We start from the raw sequence: 26,050 nt of genomic DNA, 5'->3' as shown, positions 1-26,050 counted from the left end.
ATTAACTGTAATAAATTAAGTGATACAGCGAAACAGTGAAACCTTTGAATAGCAGACACTCTCGGTCACCAAAATTTTGTCTGTTATTCGGAGGTGTCCGTTATTCAGAGGGGATACATTTTTTAAATTTACTTGTATAATAATGTACTATGTATGTATAGTGTTATATTATTTATTATTTATTGTAAATTATTACATTTTTATATTTTTACAAATTATTATTAATTATTATTATTTAAAGTATATTTTGACAATCAAAATCAAAATTCTGTACATGTATTTTTAAATTATTTTTGGTTGAAAAAATTGGTGAACTTTGTCTGTTTATAATTACACCATATTTGTGCAATCTCAATAGTAATACGAGAATACATACGAATGTGAATATGTATTATTTTCAAATAAAGATTAGGGACTTACCATTATTTTAAAAACTTCCTATTAAAATAATGTCCGTTATTCGGAGGTTTTCCTATTAAAAAGTAGTGAAAATGTTCCCGTTCCCCAAAAAACCTTCACTATTGAGAGGTGTCCGTTAGTGGAAGTTTCACTGTATATTCGAATTTTAATATGCACACATTAACGTATATTTATATAATGTAAGACGTGTATATTTAAATGAATATTTTCTTCTAAAATTCATTATGAAAATAATAATTATAAAACATATATACTAGCATGTATATTTATATTACCTATAAGCGACAATTATTACGATTATCATAATGACTTTTTTAAAATGTAAAATGTATTAAAACAATTTCCAATCACAATGGAAATCCTATGATCGGTGGGTATTTTCTGTTATCTGCCACCCAAATTTCTATAGCTCAAAGCCCAAGTCTCACGAAGCGATATGTTTTAGGTTCAAACACAAACCATTTAATCCTACATACAGCAATATCATGGTTACACGGATAGGCAGGCACTTGAAATGGTGAACGTAGAATGCTATGTAGACGTAGTAAGCGGTCCCTTTACAGTTTACACCCAGTGGTGGGTAGCAGATATAATACCTACTACAAAATAATTAAGATGTACCAAATATTTATGCAATTTTGGAGTGAAAAATGGAAAAAAATTATAAAAATTCATAATTTTTAAAGTTCCATGTTTTCAATATTTTCATAAGAATATATTAACATTAATATTATAATAAAATATAAATGTATTGTTTTTAATCGTTAGGTACCCATACATTACCTACATCAAACATTCAAAAATATTTTGCCATAAGTGTTAGATCAAATCATTATCATAACCAAACGACAAAGCTATATTTGTATTGATGTTGAACATTTTAATTAAAACGCATTTATTGTTTGAGCATTAAGGCACACGCGTTTACAATAAGCCCGTATAGAATTTGTAAGTAGATTAATCTACTCTAAAATAACCATCTACGCCTTTTGTGTAATATCTACTGGCTACCGTATATAAACCTAGATGATTGAATAACTGTAAATTCACCTAAATAATTAAAATTAAAATAATTCAAAGACTTTTTATCAGATGTATACACCATTATAATAATAACTCATATATATATATTATTTATGTGTGCGTGTAATATATATACATATTATCATATATACTGGATGACTATTACTACTACTATTATTGATTACTATTACTACAGTCAACAATCATTATTTCGATAAGTACTTAAGTTTTTAAAATTAAAATGTCTGTATACAGAAAACGAATTTCAAATAAATATTTAATTTGTTGTAATAATTTAGTGTTTACTAACATTTTACAGGGTATCTCTATATTTTACACTAATCCGATCAACTAAACTTTAAATATAAATACTTATAGGTAACTTACAATAAGTAAACTAATTGTTGAAAATTCTATTTTCGTATAATTTTTAGAAAATTATTCTGCTTTGAAAATGGAATTAGAAACGTATTCTTTGAAAAACTTAAATTACTCATAAATTATTTAATTAAACGAAAAAAACAGACATTTTGGAAAGATAATTGAAATTATCATCATGTCCGACGATTCATAAAAACAACAATTATTTCCCACTTACGTACAAGCACATCAATAATTTAAAAAATCGATTAATTACTAAAAAAAATTCCTCTTTAATATAGTTATGCATTATTTTTATCAGCCCCTATATTTCAGCCCTAGTTTTGCGAATCGACTGTTTATAAAAGCGTATAGCTGATTAACTAGATTAATTAGAGTACATATAATAATTCAATGCGGAAATAATATATACACAACATCAAAAGTGTGTCTTGCGAATGAATTGACAATAAATAGCTCGAAGGGTCGAAACGTTCGTACAAGTAGTGGTCATAACAATAATAAATAACGGCGTTCGGTGGCACGCGATCGAATATAAATATTATTGTAGTCGGAAGGAGTGTGAGATGGAGTGGAAGTGGTACAAACGTGTATATATACATCCTGTCATGGATATACAGAAATACAATTCTTCAGTGAAAGGTTATTTACTCGTGTCTCGTGTTCGGTGTTTGTTCGCGCCGGAAACTATCGTAGTATTGTGGGCATGTGCCAGTGCGCGTTTAACGTTTAATGGTTCACGGTGTTAGTAGTATTGCTACTAGTGTGCACGATACATCATAGGTGTGATAATTTTATAATTAACGGATAGTTGTTGTGGTTAACGCCGGCATAATAGTATTATATTTAAGTGGGTACACGAACACCACCGCAGCAAACGTCAACGTTATGGATACGCCGGGACGCTCGTCAAGAAAATACTAATGAAAGAAAAACTAAAGGTTCAATAATTACAGGTTCGTCGACAAAAACATTATAATTACTAATTAGCTACAGTATAGGTATCTAATAAATAAATCATTTAAAATGTTAATAAAATTTTTGTATATGCACTTAACTGTAGGAACACTATCTGACTAAAATATAGTAAAATCTCAACAAAAAAAGGAGTTAAATAAGTATAATGTATAATATATTTTTTTAAAACCATAAAAGAATTACATACCTACGTATTTAAAGAAATTAAATTTTTAACACATTTTACTTTTACACTTAATAAATATCGTGGTGATTTAAAACATTGAAATAAATAGAAAAGTTAACCATCGTATTCGTATCATTAAAACTACAAATTAAATGCTTAACAGATAGATATTATTATATTATCTAACAAAATAAGAAAAAATATAACTATAGTCAAATGTTAATCACAATAACAAAAGATAATTTTAATTAAACAAAAGTAATAATTTTCTCTTATAATTGTCTTATAGTTTAGGTAGTTTAAAGTATCTTTACTTGTACATGCATTAATATAATATATTCTTCTTTTATTATCACTTAACATTGTAACGTATATAAACTATTATTATACTACTATTATGTAAACTGTACCTACAGACTTATTATACATTTGTAGGAAAATGTTTTCTGGTTATGCTATATTATAATTTTAATAGAATTATTTTAAATTGAATCATTTTCAAACAAAAGATTTATTTTATTTTTTCTTTAAAAACTTGAAAGTACGTTATTAATAATAGGTACAACATTTATTGTATAGTTATATTTTTGTTTATAATATAATATATAAAATTAAATATATAAACAAATTACAGTTAAATAATAATCAAAAAAACGAATCGATAATTTGTTTTTAATTTAATGAAATTGTTCATCTTTAAGTTTGATTCTGGAACGAATAGTTGGAAAATGAGGAAGTATATATTTTCCGACGGACGCGGATGAAGGAACAAACTATTAACAGCTCCAAGAGAGTTCAGCGTTATGTGATTAATCAAAACATAATGAACGAACACCTAATTTTAAAGACGATTTTGGTAGCATTTAAATGTTATTAATCAATAAAATATATTTTAAGTGCGGAGTAATGGACGATTTACTTTCTAAGCATTTAAAAACATTATCGCATTGATTCGAATGAATATATGATTTTACTACCTATTAAATAGCAAAGTATTATAATTTATAGTACCTACTAGTGTATATTGCAGACTTATAAACACATCTTAGATTTTGAATTATTTTATTTATGATGAGATATTTTTAAAATGTTACTTCATACTATATTTAAACATATTAAATTATATTTATTATATTTTTACTGAATTTGTAGTCTTAAGTATTAAAATTTAAAAGTAGATAATTGGCTATCTACCTTTTTATTATTTTCCGTTTTTCTTCAGTTGGAATTTGTAATACAAACACTATTAGAGTGATTAATTTTGTAATTTTATTTCCACATCTTAATTCTGATCATATTTTTTATGTAAAAACAAAAACAAAGGAGACAGTTTCAATTAATACTTGAAAGCCGTCATAAATCCAGTATCGTTTAGTTATCATTATAATTTGCGGTCATAAGTATTTGATTTTAAGATTTTTTTTTTAAATATATTTATAAAAACAAGTAAAGAAACATTCATTTTTATAAAAATAATACGTATATAGTATATACATACATACGTTTTGAATTCCAGACATTTCAGTAAAAGTTTCTTAATTTTTTGTTATCATATTCAATAGATAATTGTTTATATAAGTAACTTAATATTTATAAAAACGTTTTATTGTGCCACAATATATGTAAACATGTTACGCTCAAAATTGTTTAGAACATAATATTTAAACAATTTTAAGGGACAATATTTTTTTATAAGAATGTTTTTAAGTTACTTTCCTTTTTGATTAAATCTTAATTTGATCATTAGTTACGATATAATTTACAGTTATAAATTTGTCAAACTAATTCTAGATCATCATTACAAAAATTTTACTTATAAACATTAATTGCAACGCGTAATAATTGGCATTAGGATATTTTTCTTAAATATATTGGTCCTTAAATAAAAATGTGTTAAAAAGAAAAATCGCAATTACTTATGAAATAGAGATACATTTTGTTACTGAATTGCTTTCTAACTCAACCCAAGCACCTTTAAACATATAAATAAAATAATACTATCATTTCGAATACTTGAGCGTCACTAGAGCATAAAATAGTACTTATTTTTAGTGGATGTAAATCGAAATGTAAAAACATTATGAACTGATATTTAATATATATGCTTATAGTATATATTTTAAATTCTTTCAAATAATATTTTTAAAATATATCTACAAATTTATAACATTTTCTTTCAAAATTAATCATTAAAAATTATACAATTTGTCATGCTTATTAAATAACAATCAATATAATATAGTCGAGGTACAACACACCATCACAAGGGCTTATAAATTCAACATGAATACTGCTTAAAATAAAATGTTCTTATTTCGACGCATTATATAATTAGTAAAAATACGTATTTAATGTAAACTTAATTATACCTAACGCGTGCATGATCCCAAGTCAAACACTTTTTTTTCTACAAAATAAATGTGTGTTAAATTATAAACAATATAAAGATATAATTTCGTTTAGTAAACTATTATTATGTTATTTCTCTTTTAAATCCGGTTTAGTGTTTCTGCTAAATACTTATTCACATAAAAATGTGAATCCTACATAAATAACTGACAACTATAATAAAACTACTTTCATATATAAACTCGTATATTCCTATATTATATATATATTTTAAGCATAAAACAATAAAATACCTATATGTGTGACAATTAATAGTATACAACTGGTATTTCTCTTCATTATACACATACAAATAAATATTTTCTTTAATAATGATACTAAAATAAGAATTCATGTAAATAAAAAAATGTATTTATATATATAGGTATGAAAATAATTATATGTAATAAAATTAAAACAAAATAAGCTTTTCTAGGATTATTTATTATTTTATGTCAGTATTTTAATACAATATAACAATAATATAGTAGCTAGAAAATAAAAACAATAATTTAAATCATGTATTGAAATTTGTAATTTAAAAAAATAACAATTTTATAGTATAAAATAATTATATTATCATCCACCTAGACAGAAATAACTTATAAGTTTTAAAACTTCCAATATTTTAAAAAATAAGTGTTTTAAAACTCGATATCATGAACACAATTCTCTAATAAAACCACAATTTGATAGATTTTACACTAACAATTGCAGTTGCATAATAAAAGACCAAACTTTCTTGATTATTAATTAGTATGAAAGTAAAAAATTTAAATCTTCATTATCATTTTAATGAGACCCAATTAAAATTGTATACAAAACATTTTCTGGTGTTGAACACAAGACGGATAAGTAAAACCACTTTCTATGTGTTAAAACAATAATAATATGTAGCTATTTGTAAACTGTCCCATTTAATTTCTTTTAAATAATTGTATTTATTAATGCAGTATAAAGAATTTAACCTAATATTTATTGCCAATAGATACACATAGCGATAGCACGATAAGTGTAGTGATCACCAGTTACTATTATAGGTATGTTTGTAATTAAGAAAATATGAAACCGATAAACTTATCTCAACGAATAAACACGCTGCAATAACCATCAACGTCAATCAAATAATTTATCTACTTAATTTTTTATTTTACTTCCGGAAGCAATGATGGTTATTTTACACAAACGGAATCTAAAAGGAATTTATATTTATTATAATTCGTTATCATTATAGTATCGTTGACATATTAAAAAGAAAAAAACCATAATTAAAAGTTTAATAATAATTAATAACTATCAAGCATTTATCATATAACGAGTTTGAAATTAATTACACTGAATAATACGTGGGCGGAAGGGAGAAGATACGTACCTATATAGTTCTGGTCGCTGTAAACTATAGAGCTATCTAAACGAAAACAACGAAAACCGTGTAGAGTTTAAGCTCTATAGAATCTATATAATTATATAATATATCGTATATTATATTATATCATAATATCATAACGATCTTATAGAAACTTGGAGACTCGTGGTCTTCGAATTAAATTGTAACGACTTTTTGAAACGCCCGTTCGCATTAATCTGTCCTACTGGATGATATACCAAGCCTTCTATATAACAACAGGTTGTAACGAAACTGTGATGTTGAGTATTTTTTTTTTTAAATTCCGCGAACATTTTCCCACGTGGAACAAACCTCGACGCGGCGCCTCATCCGTTTGTTCATGGTATTTGAATCCGTGCTAAATGCGGATATCCGATTTTAGCACTGTCGCCGCCGCGTTTGTTCCCTAAGACTAAAGACGCCTCTTATTTTAATTTATGATGGATGTTCGTTTTAGACAGCATTCGGAAATTGAATTAAAATGTAAGAAAAACGAGTATTTTTGCTTTCGATCGGCACCAGTTTCTCGAGGAAACCCGCGGGTGAAAGCGCTGCGCAGTATCTATAGCTACAATGTAATATGTAATCCACTACACACAATTTCAAAAAGAAAAACAACTGGGTACCCATAAAATCTGCTCGAACAATATTATACGTATTAAACCTTTTCACATACGAGACGGAGGATTTGAGTTTTAATTTACTAAATACGCCGCTAAGTAGACGGTGAGTAAAAAAACATGTCGCGTGTATCGCGTTGTTTATATTAAGCAATACCTACCCGTTATAATACGAAGTAGAAAATACTTATATATACATACACTGAAATTACATATTAAATTTGTTATGAATTCACACGGTTTGGAGAAAAAAAAACATAAATATATACGTATAAACACATATTATATGCATATAATAGTGCGTATATTCTCTCATGCCCACATCAAGCCATACACACATACACATTACACATGTGTATATTTTTTAACAATGTCATGAAAGTAATTAGATATACGTCTTATACACGCATATTTATATTGTTGAGAGAATTACATAAATTACCACACATACATAAACGGTCGTTGTCTCGCTATTATAAAAAAAAAAAAAATGGTCTGCGCGTGGTCATCGTTTCACTATTAATATAATATCTACAAAAACGAGATCTAGCTTCGTGAACATAATAGATACACATGTGATTTTGGTACATACATATTAAATTGTATTATAGTATAGGTAATAGCATACCTACAAATTAGGTTAGCATATTACACCTATATGCATACATAGATGGGTGAGATGATAATTTGAATTGTTTGAACTGATGTTTACTATTTTTAATGCTTTCATCCAATAAATTCGCTATATTAAGTATAGAAAACATCGAATATTGTAAATTATGAATAAATGAATACATTTCGTACTATAACCTGTGAACACGAACAATTTTGATTCAAGTTAAATTTAACTTTACATATCCGAGAGGCTATAATTATATCAGATAGGTATAATCTATTATCTACATCGATCTTTGTACTATATAATTTTGAAAATATTTTCAATATGAAACTTTATAGTAAATAAAAATATCGATTGGCAGCTACGCGTAAATAACAATGAAATCAAAATAACCACATACTGATTAGGTATAAGAAAGTTGATTTTAATAATAAATCAAATAATGAGATGAAATAGAAAGAAAAAATTATATACCAATAGTCTCAAATCCGGCAATTAATCCACGCACGGTATATATTATTGCACCAGATAATATCATTAAACACAGATTTTGTATAAAAGGGATATTTATTTATTATGATAAAGGAATAATTTAATTTCTAAAAGAATTATTTTGAGCAGACTATTAATTATTGGAATGAATTGTATGAACATAAATTATTCTATAAATTAAGATCGCGTTAATTTTGCTATTATATATTGTAACTTGATGAAACGTATTATGAGCTTATTAATTACGATTATTTTATTTTCATATAATACATTTCTGAAGTTAAATGATTATCAACATCACGTATCATAAAAAAAAATATAAAAAAAAAAATAACAATTCTGTTATTAATTTTGTAAAATAAAACAAATTTCAGTGTTTTGAATTTTAATAAACAAACATTATTTTAAATGTAAAATAAAACTATAAAAGAAAATGTAAATATTAAAATATTAAATTACAAAAATATTTAAAATATCAACAAAAACAAAAACAACAAAATGACAAAAATACCTAACTAATAAAATAAATAACATTCTCAAACCCGGGAGTCTAAATTATTTATAACTAAAATATTTCTGTATTTATTTTATTATGGTTAGTCAAGTTAACTATTAGAATGTTTACAATGTGATATAATATAAATTTAAACTTAAAAACAATTAATTCAAAATTACGAGCTGTTTAAAACAGATTTAATATTTCAGAATACTAAAATGTATTTTATGTTGCGTGTCAAAAAAGATATTTGAGAAATGACTCTTTAAGAAAATCTCTTCAAAAATGAGTTTTCTTAAGCAGATAGATAAAGGACTGGTGTTTTTGATATAAATCATGATGTGGTATTTTAGTTTTTCTATTAACAAATACACTTGTATTTTTTGTTTAAGAGGATTATTGAGATTACATCTTATGGACTTATAGTAGTAGGTACTACATAGTTCCAGAATAAAAACAATATTCAGTAGCGATTGTTAATATTAGTTATTCAAATTATTTTATAACTTACATAGGTGTACATTATACAATAACAGTTTTAAAAAGTGCATTTTATTTTATTGATATGATATTATGTAATGATATAAAATAAAACATACCTAAACAAATTTAAGTAAACATTTCAAAAAACAAATCTTTAGTTCTATCATGGAAATTTAGAACAATAAAGTAGGTATAAACCTTATAAATTATAAACAATAGTAACATTTCGACATGTGAATATCTTCAAATGTTACATGGCTCCATTCCTCCATTTACACATTATGTTGTAAGACATTCATTTTCAATACAAAAATAAGAAATTATAACAGGGGCATTATTGCACTACAAATTACAATATTCACGTGATAGTTAAGTACCTACCTATATAACATAGTTCTGTTGCATGGTGTGTGAAGTCTACAATATTAGTTTTTTGTAATAGGTACCTAATATATAATTTCATATATTGATATATTGGAAAATCTTAAACATAGATTTTATAAAACAACAACTTTAGTCTGAAACCAATAATTGTTATGTAATAAAAAATATTAATGAGAACCAAATATCTACTTTACAAAAATGAAAACAGTTTTATGATTTTGTACATGATTTGTAAATTGAATCTCACCAACGTAACTATAATTAGTAATTAATTTAACGAAATATGGCTTGTATTAATTAAATACGTAAAATAATTAAATTTTTTAATTAGAAACATAATATGATTACGACGCATTAATAATGCTATACCTAAAGTTAACTGTAATAATTGTTAAAATTGTTTTTAATATTAAATAAATATTAAAAACACAATGCTCCAATTTATATACAAATACTAAAAAGTAGCTTACAAAAAAAAAAAAAAATCATAACACACGATGCGTATAAACCATATTGTTATTATTGCGGTTGATTTTACTAGTATATTATAGGTACATTCAATAGTATTCAACTACTATATAGGTACAAGTTGGAAATTATAATTTATTATTATTATTATTTACCTTGAGGCTTTATAAAGGATCATTTATTTTTTGATACTATTATATGCGAATGCATTTTGTTACATTTTTGATAACAATCGACTTTTCATCTAATCACCCGCTACTACGTATTTGAGAACAAATTCATTTTTATTGTAATACTAATATACTGTATGCTTAGGGCAATAATTCTGGTTTCACCGGTACAAAAATAAATAGATAAATAAATAAAATATAACTAAAAAAAAGAGAGCGAGGTCCGACACGCCGCGAAGTCCACTGCACGACCTATGCCCTATGTTATTTTCTGGTCCAAAATAGACACTTCTTAGTTTCTCAATACGAAAAACCTTCTAGAATTCAATTTCAATTTTATCGCTATATACTATGTATATATAGAATCCAACTAGGCGGAATTTAGAAAGGCGCTAATTTTATATAATTAAGGGGGTTCGTTATTTGCGCACTAATAAGCTTATTCGTTTGATCACGCTTCGTCTGAGAAAAATATGATTGCACAATTATTATCAAGTTCACGTGTCTAATAAATCACTCGAGTTCGTTTCCTAGTTCCGAATATCATAATCGTAAGAGTATATAGAAGTGTAAAATTGACATTTTCGAGATGCCATTATTTGGCTTTCTCTCAAATACTAGTTGATGCCAATATAAAGTTAATAATTCAGTGATATTAGTAAACAACGTATACATAAAAAATGAAATAAAAATTATGCGTAATATTATTACTATTCTCCATTCTTATTCGTCACGTTATATCATGATTTGAATATATTTTCTATGTTGATTGTTGGCAATGAGTGGATTTCGCATAAACAAAATATATAATACGATACTTTCTATGAGTATGCATTAAAATTAAGTATGTGTAATATAAACAATGTTACTGGAAAGCTAATTCGTTCTCACGAAAAACTGTTATTCAATTTAAATTAAGATATTCTAAGTAAGCATCGTAGGTACACTATAATATTTGAAGGTACATTTTAAAAATCTAGGTTTTCAGTAATTTATTCAAAATATTTTATTTATGTACATAAATGTGTGAGTAATTTAATTTCAAAAAAAACTAAAACCATAATATAGCCTATAATAGCAAGTTTAGTATGTTTTATGATGTGTTTTTTTTTTATATAATAGCTATTAAAGTTATTTATTTTACTTTTAATATTACGGAAAGTTGATGAAATTTTCCCGAAAATTACATTTATTATATGATTAGCATTTAATTATTATAATATCAACTTATATAAATTCAAATTTAATAATATATTTCTGTAAATTCCGTAGGACGATAAAAATCGATTCATATAGTATATTACATAGATAATATTTCAAAATAAATCAAAAATGTCATAACATATAGCAAAATTCATAATATAATATATATAAATGTTTTAAAAGTCCACGAATGTTTTTAAATTATAATAAAATAATTAACGATGATATTTATTGTTAAAATAAGTAATTTGAACTTAAAATGTTTATAAAAATAACCATCTACATATATATATATATATATGAACTACTAAAAATCTTGTATTAAACTTCAAAACTTAGAAATAAAACAAAATGGTTTTATGAATTATTAACTACAAAATAATGTGCAGTTTTTTAATGTCAAATACTTATACATTTAGAGATTATAAAAAACATTGTATTCACGGATTTTCAATATTTTTTAATGGAAAAATTAACAACTTAAGAAGATTTTTATATTAAGTTTCTAATTATTTTTACCTTGCGAATATTCCGTCAACTTTAAAAATTAAATGCATGTAAATAAAATTATGACCCTGCATACCCAGTATACCTACGTAACTGTTTTTGATATTTTTTAAGTGCTACTTAAAAAATTCCAGAGAACCTTGTGTTACTTTTTCAAACTTTTTTTACTAAAAAGTAAATTTTATCATACATATTAAAAACTAAAATAGTCGACAAATTAAAATATTTATAAATAGCTTCAAGAAATCCAAATTATTCTTAATATTCTAACTTATCTAAACATTTCTAATATAACAAAATATTTGGTGAAAAATTTAAGTCTATAGTCATTCATTTTCGAATTACAGCAAAGACTGCCTTAATGCATCTTTATTTAAGTGGCCAGTAGAATTTTTAAATTCAATATATAATGAATATTAAGGAGTACACATCATAATTCATAGTATTTAAGTAATGTATAAAAATATATACACGAACAATAAATATATTGATTAGTAATTTATACTAATCCCGAATTATAGCACGAATTCGCATTTTTATCTTGCATGTGGATCGAAATGCCGACGATTTATATCAACTTTAAAAACACAAATTTTATTTTTTCATACTCAAAGAATTATTACTTATTCGATCATATTAGTTAAATTCACATTTCATGTGAAATAAATAAATAAATTAAATTTTAAATAACACAAAAAAAAATTAATAACTGGTATCATTTTTGTTGTTAATTATTGGTGGAATAATGTATTTTAATTAATAATGTATTATTTTAATTTTGATTAATTTAGTGTTTCTTATTGCTACTGATAAAAAGAACAGTGTTGATTTCCGGTGTAAAAGTAATGTATTTTTAAACAATTTTTTATCAAGTCTATCAAGTTTAAATATAATGGATATAACTGCATATTTTGTTACTTTTTCTTTGAATATATGCATCATAATAATTAAATAAAATTCATTTAATTGCATTTATTAAATGCATACCTATAATTTCGAGCTCTTGACTAATTACTTTAATTTAAAATAGCTTCCTCTAAAGTCACTTTGCGCCTAACTCCAGTTTCTTCCTTTTTTAAACAAAAATCAAAAATAGTTCAAACCTAGTTCTAAAAGAAAATAATTCTAAAAATCCTCAATAAGTAGCAGTAATTTATTAAATGGGTTATGCATTTCGAAGAAGATGTTTAAATGATGAGGAAAGTAGTTTTAAGTGCGACGATTAATACTAATCCAGTTAGGATCCGGTTCTTCAGCTCTTGTTTTATCATCGTGACTCTGTTGTATTTAGTTTAATGAAATGAATGATACTCTTGCTTTCTCTAAAGTGTACTAGTGTACACGAAATATTACGATTAAATAGACGTTGTTGATAAAAATAATAGAAATAATTTCGTAACACAAGAAAACTTCGTAACTCATTTATACAATATACTAATCATTATTATTATTACTAAAATTTTCTATATAGGTAGTTCAGAAATCCAAATTTAAAGTGTAAAATATTCTCTAAACTATTTTGTGCATTCTAGGTCTAAAGTTTAAACTCCAAAGGATAAAAAAGCAAACAATAGCTCCAAAAGTAACCAGAATCTAAGTTGGAAATAAAATATTTTACATAAATGAGTACGCCTTTAGAAAAATTAATATATATTTTTTTTTTTTTGTAAACGTTGATATCTAGTAATAGGCAATTTTACTTCCAGACACTTATACCACTTATTGAATAAAAATACCGATAAGAATATTCCGTATCCCGTAAAAAAAAAAACAAAAAATACTAATTTGTATAATAAATATTATAATTATATACAAAATAATTATTGCAAGCAAAATTTTGGTCAAGGTTTATTTAAAATATTTAAAAAACTATTAGCATATTTTTAAAATTGTATAATTTTAAAGTAAACGTTTTTCGATATTTTTCTTACTTTTAATGTTATATATATTTAACAATTACTTAATGCATGCAATTCACATTAGTGGTTATAACCATTAATTTAAGAAATAGTTGTATAATTAATTTCAATTTTTATTCCCTAGATTTACACTTTCTAAAACAAATTTAAAAAATCCACTAAAATACACAAGTTGTTAAATATAAAATATAAGTACTAAAAATTTAAATTATAAACTAATCCATTAAATTAATTATACAATAAAAAATATTATATACCTAACATAGTTTAAAAGTGCAATTTTTAAAATTCAACTTATTAAAAATCTGATGCTAATAATTCTTACATTAAATGAACAGAGATGAAAAATAATAAGAAGTATCAATAAGTATTTCAAAATAAATTATGATGGATATAACAAATCGAATAAATGTCTAGGCATAATAGCAAGCGCACTTTATATACCATTATCATATCTAATTTGAACACTACTATTATTTCTTAACATTTATAAAAAATGTATTTTTTTATTTCTACGGTTTTAAATTTGAAAAAAAATAAGAAATTTAAAGTAAAACAACGTATAAATTATAATACTATATTATATTCATATTAATGCAATATATAATAATTATAATATTGTTATTACTTAACCAAATCCTATTAATTTAATTCAAAACTTAATTACTTGCTGATTTGATAGAATCGATAACTTTATACTAATGTAATATATGAATGTTAGTTACATTTATTTTATTAAAAAATCAAACATTACTACATGTTTAACAAAAAGTAATGATAGTCATGAATAGTATCACTGGACTTAATTCCATCAAATTATTCAGTTATTGCAGATTTACCTCAATTGGTTTTTCAATTTTACAGATTGTACAATATTTTTATTTATTTAATTAGGTATAATTATAAAAATAATACAATTAGTGTAATTAGTGTAATAAATAATATTTTTTATATCTTTTTTCGTTTATATTTTATAAGTACCTATTCGATTTGATAAATTAATATACTAAACCTTGAAACTGTTATTTTATTTCAACGGATCATCTCCCCTAAGAACATATTCACTCTTATTTTTTATCTTATTATTTATTTTATGTATTAAGCTTTTTGTTCAACTTCTGTAACAGACAGCCTTAATAAAATATTATTTCAAATAAAATATATATATATATGAAGACTGTAATGAACTTATAATTATATAATATGATAATGAATACAAATATATACCTCAGAATAGTCAGAATAATATTTTAATATTTTATAAAAACGATTCAACTAGTAGCTAAACCAAATGTTTAATATATAACTCATACTTCAAAGGTATCTAAAGAAATAAAACACAGAAAACGCTCTGCTTATCCATTTACAGTTTATACATCGATAAATAACAAGAAAGGTAGTTGAGATTTTAAAGAAATAAATTCTTGATGAAAATGTATAACAAAACATATGCGTGAAATCGGTAAATAATAATAACTAATAATTCATGTTTTAACTTATTTATTAATAAATATATTCAAAAATTAATACTACCTACACTATATTAATTATTTATGTTGAATTTTACACATCCAACGTTATATTCATGATATTATTATCATTATATTGATGATAATAGTAATCATTTAATTATTTTACATTCCGTTCTATATCCAATGTATTGGATAATATATGTATTAGAACGTAACGTAATATGTCGGTACCCTATTACGTATTTAATGTTTTATTATAAAAATTACTTTGGTCTCTATTGACATACATAAGTATGAAAAAATAGGCATATTATATTATACTATTATATACGTATCACATATGCATGCGGCAAATGAATAATAATTGAGTCTGCCAAATTTTAACGTGTTGAAGAAATGATACACAATAACTGAGATTTTAATTTAAAAACGAAAAACTTTCTACAGGATGTTTTGTTTGACAATTTGGCATATTATTGATACGCGTTTATAGTGCCAATAGTTCGTTTTATTTTTACATATTATTTTACCCTTTCGCCGAAAAATTCTGTGTCAACCGTCAAAATCAAAACGCATAGTTACATATTACATAGATATTTACTACATATTATACGTATGTCTGTAAGTATATATGTAATATGTATAGCATGGAATTATTACTTAATAACCTATAATTTATTAATTCATTCGTAATATTATAAAAGGTGTTTTTTTGTTATCAATGACAAAAAAAAAACAAAATACAAAACAATAGCTCCGTTTAATCACAATTATACGAATTGGACCATTTCCTGGTGTGAGTGTTGTATTCATTTTTGTATCTGCTTCTAAATACCAACTCGCAATTACTTTCTCTTTCTGCACTGTTTTTACTATCCATTGTATTTTAATTTTTTAACTGGATTATCTCCCTATCACGTGTGATCTAGAGTTTTTTTATTCTTAAATTGTTTTATTTTATTTCGACCGTAACATTCATGAGTTAAGTATTCATTATGTAACAAATTACACGTATACACGCTTCAATAGTGAAAATTATTATCTTCGCGAAGTGTTTAATCTATTATTATAACAATAATAGAAAAAACGTACAAAAATCATAATATTTTAGATAATTTCAACCAAAAAAAGTAATAAGTTGGTAATATTTACATATAAGCCATATAAATTAAATAGCGAAATAATATTTATAAGTAATAAGCTATTTAAAACTATTTGAAATTCTTATTATATACAATCCTATTGAATCTCGTAGTTAACAGTTTACAGCTTACGCTTCCAAATAACTTTTAAAAAGTTCCATACAATTTTAAGATCCATAAATTGATTTAATTTAAAATTATTAATATTATCGATTAAAAAAATATATAATGGTAAGTTTTATCGGAGCTTAAAAGGGATTTTCCTCGTGTTTTGATTGTATGTATTTATCAATATTATTATTAAGTATACTGTTCAAATTTACTAATATATTTACTACACTGCCAAATACAAGTACTAAATATTTAATAAAACATATACATAGCAATAATTATGAACCCTTTAGTATCATCTTATAATTTTATGAACCTTATTTTACAAAAATATTTACAATTTGAAAAACTTCATTGTTTTTATAATAACGAAAAATTGTAAGGCTCTATAAATGTAAATATTTAATATTATTGTAATCCCTAATTAACTTGTTATCAAATAATAATTATGCAATGCATATATGTATAATAATATATGTGTGTATAACTTATAAGGATTTTTGTTTAATACGATACATAACTATAGGTTATAACTCTTAAAATCGGTGCACCGTAATTTCGCAAGCATCGTGGCCATTTTATAATAGGTCAATAATAATAACAATTAATAATTCACAATTAAATAATTATTAATTTAATAATTTAATTTAACAAAATTTAACATAATTTCATTCAATAATTAATATCACTTTAACTCCGCATACAAGGTTTTTTTAACACCCCAACTCTGCACATACGTTACTGTATACAAAACTTATCTCACTTCTCATATTTAAATACAATTTAATTTAATAATTTAAAGAATAATATTTTAAGCAACTACTAGTTAGAGAATTCGTCCCGTAAACGTTACACACGGGTAAAATAAATATATTGGTTTTAATGTTTTCAATTATATCAGCTTAATGGTGAGTGGACTTTTAGTGTATAAAATTTATTTAGAATGCGGACCTACGGTGCATCGTTTTTCGACCGCTTAAAGATAGGTACATGCGGAGTTACGGATTCACAAAATATTATTATTTATGTAGAACAATGGTGCGTCCAATAAAACATCTACTAATCTCCTAATGATGTCTTAGACATGAATATATTGCAAATATTTAAGAAAAAAATATTAGATAATCATCCATGATAAGTTCAATATAAATTATAAATAAACCAATATACATACACACACACACATATATATATATATATATTTGTGTGTGTGTATATATATGTAATATTATGTACAACAGTGCATCAATAATTTTTTTAACGCTTACAATAAAAAAAAAAGATAAAAGTTCAAAAATGAATTATAACCATTATTGTTTAGAATGTCGAGTGAAATTATAAATCGTTCAAATTTTCTACTGACAAATGAAAATAAGAAAAACACACAATGATCGGGATAACATTATAGTTTATAAGGATAATAGACGTTTTTCAGTTTTCAATCCGATTCTAATCCACCGTGAAAACTATAAACATGACAAAAATACACCATATAATACTATATATACACACAACTATAAATACTATAAAACTACTTTAATAGATGTTATAAAGATGGTCATACAGAGATTAGTTTCACTTCTTCATACCATATTTGTGAAGATTAATTGCGGAGAACTAGAAGTTAATTTGACAAAATTAGTGGTGTATGATTTTTGCGAGATTGACATTAATATCCAACACCTAATGATTACAAAAAAAACCGCAGAAACTTCTTTATTTTTAACAATTCATTTTTCATAATATTATTATTATTAATATTATTTCGATTTGATAAAATTCAGTGTACCATGAACCTTAAACATGTCTCGCGTGGTAAACACACGATGACAATGAACTAACATTGAGTAGCTAGATGAGTTTCATTTTATTTGATTTTCGAATGCACACGATTTAGACAGAGAAAGTATTCTTTCAAGTTCGCAATTATTATTCAACTGACCATCAATCATTTTTGTAAGTTATTTGACGTATAGTTACTAGAGCGTACTGAAATTTAATTTAAAAATCATTAAATCATCGAAACCATACTATATAGTGGTTGTTTGTCAATTGATATGTTACATTCTTAAAAAAAAAATAGTTGTAGATTGAATAACTATATGGTCATCAATTCAAATTATTTCGATTTTTCTCAAAACTAAAACAAAAACAAATCACCTATATTACAAATAGCTTGTACCTAAATAATTCATTACGAATGCATATACGACAAAAATATCATGTTAAACTGATTACAATTTTGTGAATAATAAATAATTATATTTTATAATATACCTAATATATATATATATATATACAATTTTTTTTTTCAGAAAAATGAAGAATGTTGTTTGGATTTTTTTAATACACACTTTAGTATTTAATCTATTCACGGTTACTTATTGTATTAAAAATAAAGAAGAATTAAACGTTAACCTGAAATTGTCTAACTCTTCTACTCGTGGAACATCTGATGTAAGTACTCCTTCCGTTACAAATTAAAATACAAAACATGATTTTAAAGATATATTATTAATTGTATTTTAGAACCATGAACTTGATGCCGAACAGATAAGTAACGATAACGATGATTTTGAACTTGAAGAAACTATTGATGAAGCTTCCTCAGAAATTGTTGAAAGTCAAGTGCCATTTCCGACAAATAAACCTGATGAAATTGAATCTGAAGTCCTAGTAAGGAAGCCTCGTCGTAAAAGACGACGTCGAAGAAAACGTCCGAGGACATCGACGCACACTTACGAGGAAAATATAAATCATCCTGTAGTATGGAATCAGGAACCGCCAGAGCCAGACTATGCAGAAGGATATATTCGACGACGGCCAATTAAGAGACGAAGGCGACCATTACAAAGAAGGCCATTAATTGAAGGGGGTGGCATTGCAGAAGAAGAAAATATTTTACCACGAAGAAAACTTATCCGCAGGCCAGCTGATTCTGGTAATAAAGTTAGCAATGAAGATGTAAAACGATGGGAACCAATAACCTCAACCGAAGAAGGTAAATGGAAAATAGTCACGACAACAGAAACCACAAATACAATTTCAACAGTAACGCCTAAATCTACTTCTATTGCAACTACAACGACTAACACACCAAAAACATCTACGGTTTCACCAACATTATCAACACATAAATTACCTGACGATAATATCAAGATTAACCATAGAGACATTGGATTATTGAAAAAATCAAATTCATCGCGAGCCGACATTATAGTATTGCATAAAAGACCGATAAATAGTAACTTGCCACCAACGTCTGCAGTGATAAGACGTCGTCTTAAACCACAAAATATGACTATTGAAGAAATAACAACAGTTAAACCGAAAATTACAGTAATAAAAGAAGAACTACCTTTATCATTACTTCCCCCAGACTTCAAAATGACAAATAACGAACCACCTAAAGAATCTAAAAATAGCACGGATGATTATCAATTCAATGACGAAGCACTAACGAAAATGATGAAAGAGCAGCCAAATAATAACAACGACGAATACAAATTCAAATCCGATAGCATACCTAAGGTCAAAGACGAAATATTAAGTTTATTAAAAACTAAAACTGGATCATCGTTATTATCAAATGTACTAAATCTTAGAAACATGACTTTAGAAGAACTTTTACAACACAGAGAACGAGGATCAAGTCAACGGCATCAAGAATTTATAGACACAAAAGAAGAATTGGTAGACATAAGTGCCGATGAGCCAATAGTATCAGAAAATACTAAAAATTTCACTAACTATTTAATAGAAACAAAACGTTTAGCGCAAAATAACAAAATTACATTACAAGCGGAAAAATTAAATGACTCCGAACAAACTAAAGATAAAAACAAAGAGTTAACAACACAAATATCAACGATACCTACAAATTTAGATGAAGAAAATCATGACAATATATATAAAAATACAACTAATGAACCAAAATCAAAACTCACACAAGAGAAACAAATTGATGATATTAAATCGTCAATTCAAATTGACGAAAAAACGCTTGACCACGAAGTCGCAAACTTCTCTAAACCACCAATAAACAATGAGCATTTAAATAATTTGAAAGTTGATCAAGAAGCGGAAATTGGTAAAATTCAATTGGATACGATTTTTGAGGAGAAAAAAGTATTTAGTTTTCCGACAACGACTACATATACAACAACAAATGTTAAAAACCCCGAGAATGAAGGAACTTCATTTGTTTCAAAAACCCCAAAAACTCGAATCATTATTGAAACATCTGAAAGAGAACCGCGTCTTTTTGATAGCATGCCAGATTTCACTATAAAAACTACCCAAAGGCCTCTTATAGCACCGACTATTCCTTCACAGGTATTATTCATTCAAGACACAAATCATTTAGATAAATATCAAAGTTATTCAGAGAAAAATAAAGACATAGACGAGGAAAATAATTTGGTATACCGTCGTTTTGAAATGAGAAAGTTACCAGTAGCTGTTAAATCGGCTATCATAGCTAGTGCTGCAATATTGGCAATAGCAGTCTTAGGCTTTTTCGTGTTGCTCATATCATGTAGAATGAGGCAAAAAAAACGGGTTATAAGAAAAAAATCTGTGTTTTGCCCACATAATCTACATCATGACCCAGATCTTAGGTCTAGCGCTCGTAGTACAAGTCCTGTCATGGATAAACATTGCGAGGATCAATACTATGATGGATATGGAGGACGTATCGATGCTCACACAACTGCAGTTAATCGTCAATATTACCTGTGGAGAACATTGAGGAAAACATTCCGTTATGACTGATCAATGTTACAGTTGTTCAATGTTCGTATCTTGGACAAAGTTTAAATTATTTTTTATATTGTTAAATTTATACTATTAAAACAAATACGCAATTTAAAATAAATGATACATTATTTTGTTTTTAATCAATAAAAATAATCTCATTATTTATTGTAAGATAAAATAATTTGTTCCTGTATTATTTTATCATACTCATCGCATTCTATGTATTGTAAATTAAAACTACATATTATCATTAGCCAAACAAGTGCTAATAAACCATGATACGCGTATTATAAATTAAATAAGCATATAAAAAATTCGATATAATATATGTGAAACAAAAATTATATATTATAACACATAAATAAAAGTTATATTATAAAATTGACAACTTATTAAACATAGAGATCTTAAATTTTGGTTCTAGCTTTTAAGTATATAATATATATATATATGTGTGTGTGTGTGTGTGTGTGTGTCAATTAAAAATAATGAAGTTATTAATACAATTTTCAATCACAGGATAATAGAGATTATTAAGTGGTATGACTAATTCTACTAATATTCAATTAATCTACTGTCAAAGTTCCACTATTCTACTTCTACATTTATTATTGCCATTTATATAGAGCAATATTTAAAAAAAAGATACTAACAACTAGTACTCAGGTAATTTATAAGCTTGGAAAAAAAATCATAGAAATGATGGTGATACATTAATTAATAGTTAAAAAAAGTATAAAAAGAATTATATAAATTCTTTTAATTACATAAAAACATGTTTTGAAAAAATTCAAAAATAAACAGATCATTAGTATCCAGTCTTCTATAAATCACATTACAACCTAACTGAGAATTTTATTCTTTAATATTTACAAGACAATAAGTTCAAGTATTAATAAAAAAATATTATAACCATATTATAATAATAATAATATTTCTCTTGTTAGATTTTTAAAACTAAATTTACACTAAATATAAAGAGTAAACAAAAAGATTTATGATGAATATTATTAAAATCTGAGATTTCCTAATATTTCTTATTAAATTAAGAATAAAATAATTAACACAAAATAGTTAAAGTCTAATTACTCAAGACGAGTAATTTTTTGTTCAAAGCTGTTAGCAATTATACTTCTACTTCATTATTAGATTTTAGAAACACTCATAAATTATAAATCAAAAACTCAAAATGAATTCAACTTACCTATAATACTCATAAGTAAACGTATCTTTTAATATTACACTAGCGGGATCATTGGATAGCTGAAAATATAAATATACAATTATTATTAATCCAAAATAGCAAATTTGAGTTTATATCCCTCATTTGATCAAACAAACAGTAGTTAATACCACAAAAGAAATTAAACTAGTAGCTTATTATCTCAAGGTAATGTTTTTTATTTTTTAAATTTGGATAATTGTGGTTAAAATTAAAAATTGACAATTTTATTTAAAGATGTGCAAATACTTAAATATATTAACAGCTGAGCAAGAAAAATAACTTATCTTTGATAACTTTTCAGATGCCAAACAAAAATTTAAAGTTTAATTACTTATTATAAATTTTTATGTATTCTTAAAAAAGTTTCAAATTTCAATTATTTTAATTCTATGGAATCAAATTAGTTATTTATAAAGAATTTAAAAAAAGTTAAAAGTGTAATTGAATAAAAACATTTTCTTAAATTAATTCAGTCTACTTTATTCGTCAAAAATTAAATATAATTCATTAAGTAAAGTCAACATTTTTTGTGGAGTATAACTTTTTCATTAACTCATAACTAAAGTTACAATATTTTTAGTTAGTCCTATAGGTATCAGATAAATTATATTTTTATTTTTATATTCTTATAATTATTCTTATATATTATTTTCAATAATATAGATTTCATAAAAGACAGAAAAAAGACTATTTGTCTTTGTCATCAACTTCATACTGATAAAAATTAATTTATAAATATTTTGTTGTTATAATCAAGTCAACTATTAAAACTATTCATAAACTTTAAATAAATTTAACTTTGAAATATATTAAACATATATAACATATCTAACGTATATTTAACATTATATATTATACTTATATGTATTGTCATTAGGTGACACTCTATACTTGTCATATGCTATCCTATTTTATTTAATATTGTTGCATAACTTCATAGTAAAATGAATATTTTATACAATGTAACAAAAAATTGCAGATGTAATTGTAATAGGATTTGTATTTGTATCTTGAATAAAAAAAAAGTAAAATTAATATTTTTGATTTTTTAAAAAATACATTTGTCTCAAAACATATGTATATATCTACATATTGCATCTAAAATACGATAACAATAGAAAAAAAAATATCAATAAGTTATACACGATAATAAGTTAATAATAATATCTAATCATAATTACCTGAAACAGTTTTTTGAAGTATGCATATTGTCGAGCTATATTTCTATTAAGCTTCAGTGCTGCTTCTACATTAATAAAAATATGTTAATAACTAATTGCAAATTGAAAAACATGTTATGTAAAATTAAATCTGCAAATATACAAATATACAGATCTGGAGCAATATGATAAATGACTGAAATAATATGATAAAAATAAATATGAAATTAACTGAGATAAATAGAAATTCTTAAGTAAATTTAAAAGTGCAGCAAATAAAACAGTGCAGTTTTGAAAGACTATTAAAAATAAGGTTTATTTTATTTTAATTGGTATTTCGTGCTGTTTTATACATTAAGTTTTGAAAATTACATCAGTAAGATAATGACCCCCAGCAGCAATACATTGTTAAAAGCGATTTTTGAAGTTTTCTGCCATATTTTTGCCTATAACAAAGGGTTAGCAGCAATTTCCTCCCAAATTCAATCTTAGAGTTCTTCCAAGGTGTAAAGTCAATATTTTAAAACATTTTCATTCTGGAAGCTCAATAGAAAAAAATAAACGTTGAAATTGGTTGAATGAGTGAGCCATCTCACATCACCTCTCAGAAAAACGAGGCGTACAGGAAACATCTATCATAATTTTGTCATAGAAACTGCTCTGTTTGTTTGGCCGCATCCTATAGTTATTTATACTCATATATTCAAAGTAAACAAGTTAACATCATAATATACCAAAGGTTATGTACTAAATGTATTTGAGCAACCTAAATTTGTTAAAACTGCATATAATACCAAATGCAGGCGATCCTTTCAAAGCTTCTAGATCAGCTACATCAAAATATACTGGCGTTGAATAAGTTACTGGCAAGGTAGTTAAATATGAATGCCAAAAGCTTTTCTTATCTTTTCGCAAACATTCGACCAAAATGAATATTGCCAGAGCCACATTTGGCATATTACGCAGCATCATGTCTTGTGAATGCAATTTCCCTAAATATATAAATATAGAAAATTATGTGATTAAATACAATATCTTTAAAATTAAACATTTACATAGTGGAGATGATGGTATATTTTCTTCAGTCATCATCAATGCTCTAGGTACAGTCACAAGCTTATCACCAACAGCGATATCTTTAGTAGCTTTCATACCATACTCATAATTTTCAAATTGATGAATTTCTACTCCATTAAGAATAGCACCATTTTTTGTGGCCCATTTAGTCAACTTCTCGATAGATTGATCATTTCTCTGAGACAAGGGCTTCAAATCAAACTCTGCTTCAAACTGATTAATCTTAGATAATAGGTTGACAATCACCAAATGTATGGACCATTGCTCTTTGATTGATGGAGAATTGGACATCATGCTCGTCGCTAAATAACAAAATATAAATTTATTATCGCATATATTATTGAAACATTCCCAACTAATAAATAAATTTTTTAACCATCAAGTAATTCATCCACCAGCTTTAATATGACTGCTTTGCAATCATTTAATTTCATGGTTTGCATTTTAGCAAGATTCTTCTTTTGACTAGTATTCTTGCCTTTCTTTTCCATATCTATATTCACAACTATTTGACTTCAATTATCAATAAAAATAATACAATTTTAAGATTTACAATATAATTGTAAGGTAATTTTATTTAACAGGTTGTAGTATATAAAAATAAAAATGAATACTACAAAGTAAACAAAACAATATAACGAAGGAAAGAAATAAATAATAGTAAATATAATAATGACTTAGCGTTCTATAATACAACTACAGGCTATAATATATTGTTATATTATATTAGTAAAGTACTAAGCTCCTTAACATCGTAATGAGTAAGGTACTGAGCTTCCTCTTTACGATACTCAATATTGAGTATTTATACTTAAATCATAATAATATTATTATGAGCCTTATCATCACGAGAACGAGTTATGATCTATGATAAGAAACTTCTAATCGAATATCTGTTTACTAGAGCTCCAAGCGATTAAAATCTACACTACTACACTCATTAAAAGACTAAAAAAGAATCAGCGACTCGGTGTCGGACGTGTCGGTTCCTTAGAATCTTA

At 25.2% G+C, this 26,050-nt stretch overlaps 2 protein-coding genes across 2 annotated transcripts in view; one reads left to right on the top strand and one right to left on the bottom strand.

Moving 5' to 3' along the window:
- The window catches only part of LOC113551956 (histone-lysine N-methyltransferase setd3-like), a 33,673-nt gene extending 7,774 nt beyond the window's left edge, over window positions 1-25,899 (bottom strand). The window contains exons 1-5 of the mRNA XM_026954563.1: window positions 25,426-25,899; window positions 25,028-25,351; window positions 24,767-24,964; window positions 23,994-24,058; window positions 22,792-22,850 (exon numbers count right to left, since the gene is read on the bottom strand). Of these exons, the coding sequence (XP_026810364.1) occupies window positions 22,792-22,850; window positions 23,994-24,058; window positions 24,767-24,964; window positions 25,028-25,351; window positions 25,426-25,540 (761 nt within the window). The 5' untranslated portion in view covers window positions 25,541-25,899. The remainder of the gene's footprint in view (window positions 1-22,791; window positions 22,851-23,993; window positions 24,059-24,766; window positions 24,965-25,027; window positions 25,352-25,425) is intronic.
- On the top strand, window positions 2,467-21,745 carry LOC113551955. The gene is made up of 3 exons (XM_026954562.1): window positions 2,467-2,780; window positions 19,145-19,286; window positions 19,359-21,745. Exons 2-3 carry the CDS (start codon window positions 19,149-19,151, stop codon window positions 21,600-21,602), a joined length of 2,382 nt encoding a protein of 793 aa, XP_026810363.1. The 5' UTR covers window positions 2,467-2,780; window positions 19,145-19,148; the 3' UTR covers window positions 21,603-21,745.
- Window positions 25,900-26,050: the final 151 nt, after the last annotated feature.

Source organism: Rhopalosiphum maidis, chromosome 2, assembly GCF_003676215.2.
Source record: "Rhopalosiphum maidis isolate BTI-1 chromosome 2, ASM367621v3, whole genome shotgun sequence".
Classification (NCBI taxonomy): domain Eukaryota; kingdom Metazoa; phylum Arthropoda; class Insecta; order Hemiptera; family Aphididae; genus Rhopalosiphum; species Rhopalosiphum maidis.
The sequence above is the reverse complement of the archived record's forward strand: the minus strand, read 5'-3'. Positions and strand labels throughout refer to the sequence as shown.